At 47.9% G+C, this 11,969-nt stretch overlaps 3 protein-coding genes across 3 annotated transcripts; 2 read left to right on the top strand and 1 right to left on the bottom strand.

Moving 5' to 3' along the window:
* Window positions 1-141: 141 nt before the first annotated feature.
* On the top strand, window positions 142-1,862 carry N7466_003161 (putative MFS transporter; the record flags this gene model as incomplete). Its single annotated transcript, XM_057162558.1, has 2 exons — window positions 142-393; window positions 456-1,862. The coding sequence occupies 2 exons, from the start codon at window positions 142-144 to the stop codon at window positions 1,860-1,862; spliced, it is 1,659 nt and encodes a 552-aa protein (XP_057023673.1).
* A 1,037-nt stretch (window positions 1,863-2,899) lies between these two features.
* Window positions 2,900-3,841, top strand: N7466_003160 (putative GPI anchored glycoprotein; the record flags this gene model as incomplete). The annotated part of the gene is made up of 3 exons (XM_057162557.1): window positions 2,900-3,019; window positions 3,196-3,329; window positions 3,382-3,841. The coding sequence occupies 3 exons, from the start codon at window positions 2,900-2,902 to the stop codon at window positions 3,839-3,841; spliced, it is 714 nt and encodes a 237-aa protein (XP_057023672.1).
* Window positions 3,842-4,756: 915 nt separating this feature from the next.
* On the bottom strand, window positions 4,757-8,496 carry N7466_003159 (uncharacterized protein; the record flags this gene model as incomplete). The annotated part of the gene is made up of 3 exons (XM_057162556.1): window positions 4,757-6,224; window positions 6,966-8,349; window positions 8,412-8,496. The coding sequence occupies 3 exons, from the start codon at window positions 8,494-8,496 to the stop codon at window positions 4,757-4,759; spliced, it is 2,937 nt and encodes a 978-aa protein (XP_057023671.1).
* Window positions 8,497-11,969: the final 3,473 nt, after the last annotated feature.

Below are 11,969 nucleotides of genomic sequence, written 5' to 3'. Positions count from 1 at the left end.
ATCGTGATCCCCGTATCCCTGTTTATCTGATCGCACGTGACACCCCACCCCCAGGCGACACAAGCTGAGAATACTCGCCGATCATTCTTCATCTTCCTTTCTTCTCCAGAATTCCCTCAAGGCAATGCGCTGTCACCGGTGATGGCTTCAGCTCCGGCATTGTTCACAGCCTCAAGGGGGCAGACCCTCACCTACCTGTTAGCGGTCTGCCCCTTCTCAATCGCTTTTTTGGTATTCATCAATTCGTCTGTTTCCTTCGTGGTAACGGATCTGATCGGACTCCATGATGGAGAGGGTGATGCGGTGGGGACTTTGGGATTTGCTGATGAATTGCTTGCTCTGGCTGCTTGCCCCCTTTGGGGAGTACTCTCGGACCGGATCGGCGTACGTCATGTAAGTCGTGTCCGCTTATATCTAGATCTCCTTGAAGCTACAGATTACTAAACGAAAGATAGGTTTGCACTATTGGCTACGCAATTATTGCTTTGGCATTAGTTCTCTTCGTACAGGCCAAGAATGTTTATCCCCAGCTTCTCCTTGGTCGGCTACTTTTCAGCCTCGGCGGTTCGGCCGTATCAACCATGGTCACAGCCGTTTTACCCACTGTGACGGGAAAGGCCTTTCGCAATCAGGCATACAGGGCTTCAGTCTCGTCAGAATTGACAATCACCCCTGAACGGGTACGCAGACTCCAGAATGGTAATTCCGAACCAACAGCCAGTGCTTCACCCTCAGCTCGGCTGTCAGGTTTCGTTGGGCTCTTCGCAGGCTGTGGAGCTCTCGTCTCCCTTGGAGTCTTCCTTCCCCTCCCAGCCCGATTTGAAAAAGTCGGACTGTCACCTACCGAGGCTATCCAACGCAGTTACTACCTTGTAGCCGTCGTGGCTCTCATCATCAGCGTGGTCAGTTTTCTTGGCCTACGCCAACTACCCGGCGAAGAAGGAAAAGGATGGTCCGCTTTGCGGACATGCCATTCACAAAAAGATGACCAACCTGCCACCCTACCTTACTGGAAGCAATTGACCACAGCAATGCTTCTGGGATTCCGAAACCGCAGCATTGGACTGGGTTACGTGGGCGGGTTTGTGGCTCGGGCATCATCAGTGGGCATCTCCCTGTTCATCCCTCTAGCGGTGAACCATTACTTCCGTGTCTCGGGTCTTTGCGACGAACATGATCCAGTCCGCGGGTCCGGGCTTGGTGACATCAAACGCGCGTGCCCGCGCGCATACATCCTTGCATCGATATTGACGGGGGTCTCCCAGTTGGTTGCACTGTGCGCGGCACCAGCCTTCGGGTTCCTGACCGACAAGTCACGCCGGTATAATGTCCCACTGCTGGTAGCCGCCTTCTTTGGTGTGATTGGGTACATCTGGTTTGCGCAGATTCCCAACCCGCAATTCCAGGGCCCTGATGGCAGCGCGGTGGTCTTCCTCGTGATGGGCCTGATTGGCCTGAGCCAGATCGGTGCTATCGTGTGCAGTCTTGCTGTTCTCAGTAATGGGATTTTGCGAGTTAGTCTGGATGATGATGCGATGCGTAAGATTTATGACGATGAGGGTGTGCTCGATGCTGATGCTGATGACCGTGAATCGAGTGAGGACCGGCCTCTTCTCGCGGGATCGGTCAATCGGCGGTTGGAGCACTTGTCGCACTTGAAGGGGTCGATTGCTGGGGTGTATTCGCTGTATGGTGGGGCAGGAATCTTGCTGCTCACTAAGTTGGGAGGAACGTTATTCGACCAGGTGTCAACGGGTGCTCCCTTCTATATTATGGCTGCGTTCAATGGGATGTTGCTGGTAGTAGGAATCCTTGCTGGGATATTGAATCAAGTTGTCCCGGTGGTGGAAGTGTCTGTGTAAGATTCGATTCATGAACTGATTTTTCCCGAACCTTCAACCAAATTCAAATTCTCGCTGTATCCACCTTCAGCTCAATGTATCAGGTACATTACCCGATCTCTTATATGACAAGACATGCTAGATCTACTAGTGGCATTTGAGTGCAATTTTAAAATTGGTCAATGTCAATTTTTCGCTTATATTTTTCCTATGGAGACCCATCCTTTCTCCATAAACAACGGGAACGTGGGCGCGTAATGTAAATTGCGATGATCTCACCTGCGCTAATGTACGCGACCCGCTCGAGGCGTTTTCCCCCACAAGGGAGAAAAGGGGTCTGTCAGGGTCTGCGAGGAAAAAGGGCAAAAACAATAAGAATGTCACAGATGGATTGCCATCTGGCTTTTCAAATCTCAATAATTTTTTTTTCCTTTTCCATAGATTCCGTAGATCACACTGATCACCGCCAAAAAAACGCGTTCATCTTCTGATAAGGAGCGACACAACAACCTTCCGCATAAAGAGAAAGATCAGCTTGGACCAGGGAAGATTGCAGACTCTAATCCTACTATAGTTTAGTGGCGTTGATAAATGGAGCACGAACCCTCTTTCTCACTTTCTCACTTTCTTTCATTTCCCCTTTGATCTCGAACCCCTGGCCTAAGTCCGGTTCCTGACACGGGTTCCTGATCCAAATTTACTCTAGTTCCTTATACAACGCCCTTGAACAGCCTATCACAGCCCACTTCCATCATTCTGGCCCCGTAAAAAACCCCCATATGCAGGTTTGGTCCCAGTTAGTGCCTTTCCCTTAGCCTTGGCTAGTAGCCGTCCCTTTTCATAATGAGCGTATTGCCCCAGTGCGGTTGTTCTGCATCTCTTCGACTTCTGCTTCCGCTTCATCTCGGGTTTGACCCTCACGTTCTTTTTTCGCTTCTATCCAGTCTTTCGTTAAATCTTCAGTCGCTCTTTAATTCTTGAAGTACCGTGTTACGCGAATCTTTATTTGGGAGTTTTTTTAATACAAGAACTCAAATCCAGTCTCTCTTTAATACACGATGCGTTTCTACACTGTCGCTCTCTTGACTGGCGCTACTGCTGCCGCTGCAGGTAGCACTGCCAACCTTTTGCTGCCTGGCTTCCAGGGCCATGACCTGCAGGCTGGTATTTTGGGTCAGGTAAGGAGACTCTAATCCGAATATAAATTGACATCTTCCATGTTTCCATCAAGTGTTCTGTGCTGTTCTGTTGTTTGCGATTGCGCTGTCATATATGGTTGGTCAGCGCAACAATAACATCACACTATCACAACAATGTCAACAAACAATCCGAACTATACTAACTCGCGCACTAGGATGGCGATGCGACCACCTACCTGGTCACCTGCCCTACCAGCGTTGCTTCCTCAGCCTGCGGTATCCCCGGAACCGGCATGACCGCCATCTCCGCCCCCAGCTCCGCCCAGCTGATCAACACCAACGGCGCAAAGTAAGTCAACATATCAACAAACATCAAAAACCCATACTTACAACAACCCCAGCACCGCCTCCCTCTCTTGCAACGTCGCCGGCACCACCTACGCCTCCTGCTCCGCCCAAGAAGGCACCGTGACCGTCCAGCAGACCCTCGCCGCCAGCAACATCAACTGGATGGCCGTGACCGTCACCGGCCCCTGCTCAACCAGCACTCCCACACCAACCCCCACCCCCACTCCCACCTCAACCCCAACCCCCACCCACTCCTCAACCTCAACCCTGGTCACCTCCACCTCGTCCCCGGTCTCTTCCCCCAAGAAGTCGCCCTCCAAGTCCTCCACCCGTCTGATCACCTCTACCCCCCTTGTCTCCGGCGCAGCTACCACCGCCCCCGCCGTGACTGCCCCCGCTGCCGCGACTACCCCTGCTCCATCGGTCACCCCCGTGACGGCCGGTGCCGCTTCGGTTGCGCGTAACGGCTGGTTCCTCGGTGGTGCGCTTGCGCTTGTTTACGCGCTTGTGTAGAGTTTCTTTATTTTTATTGTTCTTTCTTTTCTTGGCTCTGTCGAGACGCGGGCCTGTTTTTGGTTCTTGGACTCGTTTGCCGGTGGCGCGTGTTTGGCTGGGATGGGCCGGCAGGATCCTTGTGATTAATCTGAGGGGTTGTGACGTTGCTTCTGTGGATGTCATCTTGTTGTGAACTGCCCTGTGAACATACATATTAATGTACATCTAATTCCTTTCTTGATATAATGATTGATACCTTTTTTATACGATTGCATTTCTTTCGCTGCTTCTGAGGTTGGGCTTGATGTTATTTGGTTCTACTATAATCTAATTTACTTTTTGATATTGCGCTAAAGTGCTGATATTTTTACTCATGTTTTGCATCTTTGTTCTGCAATGGTGGACATTTGCCATTTTATGATACCTTATGATACTCATCTGATACCATGTCCTTGGCTATGAAACCCTTATGAAACTCAATTTTGAGTATGTTGATACCATAATTTCTGTATCAAACATGATACGGTGTCATAAAAAGTTTGACTTAACAACCGTATCCAACATTCTTTCTGTATCCTTGAAGATACTTTAAGGATACCGTATCCTAAAGGTATCATAAAATGGCAAATGTCCACCATTGTGGGTACTGTTGTAGATTGTCCTGTGGCAAATCCCTAGATCTGCGTAAGGTCTTTGTCCCTTTTGTTCTATTTGTGGGACTTGTCGGAATAGATCTATCTAAGAAAATGTGACCGACGGTATGGAGTACAGAGTACTCGACTCGAAGTAGAAACACTTGTGATTAACAATGTTTAAATACAAGCTTGCTATGAAGCAGACTCCGATTCACAGAATTACCCAGACCATGTATCCATGTGCAAGAACAAAAACATTAGCTTCTGACTGCGGTGCTGCACCGTCATATAACACCGATCACAAGCTTGGGATAGGACATAATGTTGAAAATTCAAGAAAAATAACACGGCCTGATGAGCAGGCGATGGCTACTGTAGTGCCGTGTACTGCAAACCGAAGGGTATCGATGGGACGGTATTCAGAAGGCAGCCACAAGAGGTGAAGACCGTTATATGTCACCCAAGAACAGTCACGGCTTAGACCGTATCGAGTTTGATTGAAGGGTTGAACGGAATTGCTGGAAGTACGAGTTAAAAGTACCATTGACCTTTGGTCAAATATACCGACTTCAAGTATACCGACGTTGGACTTGATATATTTATTGCCCGGATCAGCTGTATCAAATTCAAGGAAGCTGATGTGGCCGGTAAAAAGACCTGATATACATTGGCTGGTGATGGAATTCCAGATGCGGACTGTACCATCACCCGCCGCTGACGCAAGTCGGCTTCCATCTGGCGACCAGGCAATCGATGTAATTGAGTCAGTATGCCCGGCGAGAGTGGTATTCTGGCCAGTGCTAGGATCCCAGATCCGAACTGTGGCATCGTCCGACCCTGCTGCAAGCCGGTTTCCGTCTGGCGACCAAGTAATCAACATAACACATCCACGATGCCCCCTAAGGGTGGATGTATGCTGCCCAGTGATAGGATCCCAGACATGAACTATATTATCATCTGATCCTGACGCAAGTCGGCTTCCATCTGGCGACCAGGCAATCGACATGACTGAATCACTATGCCCCTTGAGGGTAGATATATTCTGGTTAGTCATAGGATCCCAGATCCTGACTGTGTCATCAAATGACCCTGATGCGAGTTGACTTCCATCTGGTGACCAGGCAATCGACATGACTGAATCACTATGCCCCTTGAAGGTAGATATATTCTGACTAGTCATAGGATCCCAGATCCTGACTGTGGTATCGTCTGACCCTGATGCGAGTTGGCTTCCATCTGGCGACCAGGCAATTGATATAACTGAGTCAGTATGCCCCTCAAGAGTAGATATATTCTGGCCAGTGATAGGATTCCAGATCTGCACTGTGGTATCATCTGACCCTGATACAAGTCGACTTCCATCTGGCGACCAGGTTATCGATGTAACCCATCTACTATGTCCCTTAAAAGTAGATGTATTCTGGCCCGTGATAGGATCCCAGACCCGGACTGTGGTATCAGCCGACCCTGATGCGAGTCGGCTTCCATCCGGTGACCAGGCAATTAACCTAGGTGATGTCAAGTTACTATGCCCCTTAAGAGTAGATATATTATGACTGGTGATAGGATCCCAGATACAGACTGTGGTATCATCTGACCCTGATATAAGTCGACTTCCATCTGGCGACCAGGTTATCGATGTAACCCATCTACTATGTCCCTCGAGAGTAGATGTATTCTGGCCCGTGATAGGATCCCAGACCCGGACTGTGGTATCAGCCGACCCTGATGCGAGTCGGCTTCCATCCGGTGACCAGGCAATTAACCTAGGTGATGTCAAGTTACTATGCCCCTTAAGAGTAGATATATTATGACTGGTGATAGGATCCCAGATACAGACTGTGGTATCATCTGACCCTGATATAAGTCGACTTCCATCTGGCGACCAGGTTATCGATGTAACCCATCTACTATGTCCCTCGAGAGTAGATGTATTCTGGCCCGTGATAGGATCCCAGACCCGGACTGTGGTATCATTTGACCCTGACGCAAGTCGGCTTCCGCTTCCACCTGGCGACCAGGCAATCGACGTGACACATTCACTATGTGACTCGAGAGTCTGAAGGCAGGCGCTCCAGTCATCTCCGACTATAGGATGATTTGACATCCAATTCGGCCTTTCTTTTTCGAAAGCCACCCTAGTAAGGCTTTTTGATGGGGAAAAGATGAGTGGTGAGCAGTAAACCTGTAGTGGGCTGCTTTCAATCCCTATCCTGTGGTATTGAATAAATCTAGTAGCGTCCCGAGCTCGCTGTAGGAGTCCATTAGACTCACTCTCTTCCTATTGATCAGAAGCGGACCTCTTGTTAGAAGCGAATTCAATGTTGGTACTATCTTGATTACTTACCTGAATCAAAGTTTCCAGTCTTTTTATAACATGTATACCGTCTGAAACACTCTTTAAAATGCTCAGAGCCTCAAGCCAGTGGAGGAGTTTCTGTTGCAGAAATATATCCAGATGCAGTATGTCCCCATCCTTCAGGCTTGGTCTGGATTTTGTGTTGCACCTGCCCGCGTAGAGATGATCCACCCAGTAGATACATGCGTACTCGACGGGTGCCAATGGATTTGGGCTGGGAATGTTGATATCCTCTATAGGAATTCCTGGCAGTCCGAGATTGAAGATATCACGTCGAAGCGTTTTCATAAGAACAATTAGACACTGTGAGAAGATCGCGTGATGTTCGCTTTCAGTGCCCTTGGGAAGTATCTCACTAGATGCCTTCTGAGTCAGGAAATCTTTTGCAGACTGATGAATAAAGTGGACCCTTTGTTCGCGTAATATTATGAATGACCCACAGTGGCCGATAAGCTGACGAAGTACGACGGCATCAATATCAAGGCTATCGATGCGCCCTTGAATAAGCGCGCCTAGCTCGCTTAGAGTGATAGGGCGGTAAACTGAGCATATTATACTCAAAATCCGTTTGCAAATTTGTGCACTTCGTGTTTTGTAAACCTGATCGAGCATTTGGCGGTAGAGGGCACTAAGCCCAGGAGGGAACGTTCGAACAACATCTTCGGCTTGCCACCATTCTGTGTCTTCAAGCTCTTTACAGACCAAGGCCACCCACAGAAAAGTACCCTGCGAATTTGACAGCAAGTGCTCTTTGACAATATTGCACGTTTTGGGGCTATATTCTTCCACAACAGCAATTGTGTTCACCCTATACTCAATAAAGAACTTCACGGCCTCGGACACAGATTCCTCGTTAAGCTCAAGTAGTAGAGCTATCTGGGTAGTAGAATTCAAGCGCTTGATGATATTGGCATAGTTTCGGCTGGATACAAGCCATTTGATTTGTGGATGGGTGGCAGACATCTGGACGATCAACTTAAGGAGCAAGTCGAGACCGCTCGTGCACTCGTCCAGTGCATCAATCACAATGTAAGTAGTAGCTTTCAAAGACAAGTCCTCGAGGATACTGGTAAAGATTGTAACCAAAGCATTCCATGCATTGACGTCCTCGAAGAGGGCCCTACCAGCTTTCTCGTACTGGGACCGCAGGTGTGAGCGAAGCGACGGGTTCTTCTCAACAAGCAGATATATCAACCCACGTAGCACGGATGTTGCGCTATTAATCCGATTGTCGGTAGCTTGACAGAAGAAAAATGAGATGATCGTGTCATCTCCATAGATGTACGTCAATTCTTCAATAATTCCACACAGAAGCATCGTCTTGCCTTTACCAGGATTACCTCTGATCCAGAGGAGACGGTGACTATCGCACTGGCTTTGTTGCCATTGTTTGAATGCCTCATTATCAAGAATCCATCGATAGCAATCTTTGAGTAGGCCGCCCTTGGCATCTTTAATGCGCTCTTTGTCGTGGCGAGGGTCGGTCGTTCGCAGAGCGCGTAGGCATTCTTGATCCAATGATTCCGCTTGTCCTAGTGGGATCGACGGTTGAGTTGAGATCTGTCTGGACTCTGGAGATAGCCAACTCACTTACCGATCGTCAAACTCTCAATATTGCCGTTAATCACTCCTGCTTGAAAGGCGTGGTTGACGCCGGCGTAGGAAACAGTTGTCGCCATAAGTGATGTCTGTTGGGTGGTTTGGAGACTAGTACTTTCCAAGTTGGGAGTTTAGATCTGTCAGATCCCAACTTACCCCGCCCTCAGGTGATCGATCCACTTGAAAACAGGAGAATTTTATCATCAAAATCAATACCTTGCGTTACTGTCGATAAATGAAAAATGGTTGATCACTTTACCCCATAACTTGATTATTCAGGTACGCCATGTCGCTTTCCTATGGCCCTCACAGAAGGAAGCGCTCATAAGATTTGGGCAAACTCAAAGCAGTCAGTCGTGTTGGACTTTCAGGAAAGTTACAGACCAACCGAAAGATGTTTTTTCTCTACAGTAATATTCGAAATCAGATTTACCTCCACACTCTTCGACTTGAACTCCCGGGCCCTAGTTTGAAACACGCTGACCGGATAGGGTACTAGTACTCCACCCCTCCTCCTCTCAAGTTGAACAACAGGATTCTTCACCTGTAAATGATTATTGAGGTACATTATACACTTGCCTTGCATTCTGGCTGCACGTACAACGCAACGCTTAATATAATGGAGCTCAAGGATTCAAGATATGAGAAGCGCAGCGATTCAGCGTACAGCGCAGCATACAATGTAGCGCTGCATATAATGGAGGTCACGGATTCAAGATATGAGAAGCGCACATGCAGCGATTCAGCGTACAGCGCAGCATACAATGTAGCGCTGCATATAATGGAGGTCAAGGATTCAAGATATAACATTTGAAGAAGCGCAGCGATTCAGCGTACAGCGCAGTGTACAATACATCGCTTAACATAATGGAGTTCAATTGAGGGTTTAAGATATAAGAAGCGCAGCGATTCAGCATACAGGGCAGTGTATAATGCAGCGCTATATATAATGGAGGTTAAGGATTCAAGATATCAGAAGCGTAGCGATTCAGCATATAGCGCAGCGTTCAAATGTTATGTATGATGTAGCGCTGCATACTATGATAGAGGTCAAGGATTTAAGATATAAGAAGCGCAGCAATTCAGCGATTCAGCGTACAGCACAGCATACAATCCAACGTACAATGCGGCCTCCGGCCCTCTGGCCCGCGGCCTAACGCAGCGCTATAAATAATACATGTGGAGTTCAAGGATTCAAGATATAAGGAACTGCAAGGATCCAGCGTACAACTCAGCGCTGCATGTAATGGAGTTCAAGGATTCATCAAGAGCAGGTGGCAGAATTATGCTCAGATTCTGCACATACCCCATCAAATCTCAGAGTTCAGCCAGCACTCGCTTCTTTAGTTTTCTACGCTTTTCAGCGCTTCCTACGGTCGCATTTATATGAGATTTTCATTTGGCGTAGTTTGAATTATGCACTTCCCCTATTCATTCTGCACTTTTCAAATGTTAGGATAATTGAAGCGGCGGGGGCTGCGTTCTGCTAATGAAAGGTATAGGATATGCTTGAATCTTTAGTGGTGGGTATAGTTGGCCGCATGCACCACTTTGGTGTTAATTCTTGCGCTTCCTTATATTGATCTTATATCTTAAATCCGAGTATGAAAGATTCCTAACCATGCCTGGAAGCAAGCGCCCGAGCGAACATTGCGAGGGTTTCAAGCTTGTTATATGTGTATGCAATATGCGCGGATAGTAACCATCTTATCAATCCCGCTACCACAAGAAAACGCTTTCCATTCGCCGTCAATATCGAGTTTGCTTACTGGCCGCAATTTGGACTAGCTGCAGGTGGCTCTAAATATAGAATTGTACACTTGGCAAAGTTTAGCGCCGGGAACACCTGATTCCTGAATCACCTGATAATGGGGCTGAGGGGGATCAAATCTTTGTTTTGCCCAAAATCCCCATCAACGAGTGTCTAACGTATTGATTATGAATGTGACATTTGGGAACAGCAACTCGGGGTGCCAGGTCGGGGTCAATAACGGATCGATCCATCTTGCCGCGGGTAAGTTTCACGAGGCCCCTTGTTAACCAGGCTACGTTGAGTGATAACCGCTGCTTGCCTAGAACGACCGGAAACTCCACCGGCCCCTTTATTGATCATCCCGTTCCGTCGCGACCCCGACTTCGTCGATCGGCGAAACCTCCTCGATCAGATACAAGAAAAAGGGTCTGCCCCAGGTGCTCGGATAGCGCTGACTGGTCTAGGTGGCGTGGGGTGAGTTTTAACGGCCAGCAGAGTTTCTATCGCTGACAGCTTATAAGCAAATCGCAACTAGCTATTGAGTATTGCTACCGAATTCGAGATGAATCGCCCACAATCTGGGTTTTCTGGATTCATGCGAGCAATCCAACTCGTTTTGAGCAGAGTTGCCAGGATATTGCTGACCGAGTCAAGATACCCGGTCGGCAGAATCCTAAAGCAGATATATTCCAACTGCTATATAGCTGGTTGAATGATACGAAGATGGGGCGATGGGTTCTCATTCTTGATAATCTTGACGATGATGGATTCCTCCACGCAAGTTCCTCGGTCAGCCCAGACAGTCTTGGGAGCGGTCAGAGTGATAAATCAGGGAGATCAATCTGGTCATATTTCTCTGGGAGCTTGAATGGATCTATCATCATTACAAGTCGAAGTACAGATGTGGTATCAAGAATCGTGGAACATCATGATATTCTTCACGTTGGGGTGATGGATGCAAGCCATGCAATATTGCTCTTTGAGAAAAAGCTTGGAGAGCAAGCTAAGAAAGAGGATATGATACAGCTTTCCACGGCATTGGAGTTCATGCCTCTTGCAATTGTGCAAGCAGCGGCATATATCAGGCAGAGGGCGCCACGACAGTCGGTCAGGCAGTACCTAGAGATGTTTCAGAAAAGCGATCAGCAGAAGTCCACTCTCCTTAATTATAAGGATGGGTATCTCCGCAGAGATACTGAAGCCAAGAACGCCGTCTTCGCCACATGGCAAATATCATTTGACTATATTCGAAAAAAGAGATCATCAGCCAGTGATTTGTTATCTCTGATGAGCTTTTTTGATAGACAAGGGATACCTGATACCTTGCTCCAATATAAAACAGAGACAAAAGATGCCTTTGGCCATCATCCGAACAATAAGAGTGATGAGGGTGATATGGGTGATAATGGTGATAGAGAGAGTGCAGGCCTACAGAACGAGATTGAGTTGAAGTTCGAAGACGACATATCCATCCTGAGAGGCTACTCAATGATAACTACCAATACAGGTGGCAGAAGCTTCGGGATGCACCGACTAGTCCAACTCGCGATTCAGGAATGGCTTAAAACTCACACTCTTGAGCTTGAGAGCTGGAAAGAAGACTTTATTCAGCGGCTTGACAACAACTTCCCCAAAGGAGTATTCGAGAATTGGACTGAGTGCCAAGTACTATTCGCTCATGTGCAGTGCGCAGTCGCGCAGCGACCATGTACAGAAGCCTCGCTCAAGAAATGGGCTTCATTGCTTCATAAAGCTGCGTCCTTTGCAGGGACAAGAGGGGATTTCATCAATAGCGAGAGA

The sequence above is a fragment of the Penicillium verhagenii genome (genome assembly GCF_028828195.1).
Source record: "Penicillium verhagenii strain IBT 33310 chromosome Unknown utg000004l_segment0_segment0, whole genome shotgun sequence".
Lineage (NCBI taxonomy): Eukaryota > Fungi > Ascomycota > Eurotiomycetes > Eurotiales > Aspergillaceae > Penicillium > Penicillium verhagenii.
This window is presented reverse-complemented; position numbering and strand designations above follow the sequence as displayed.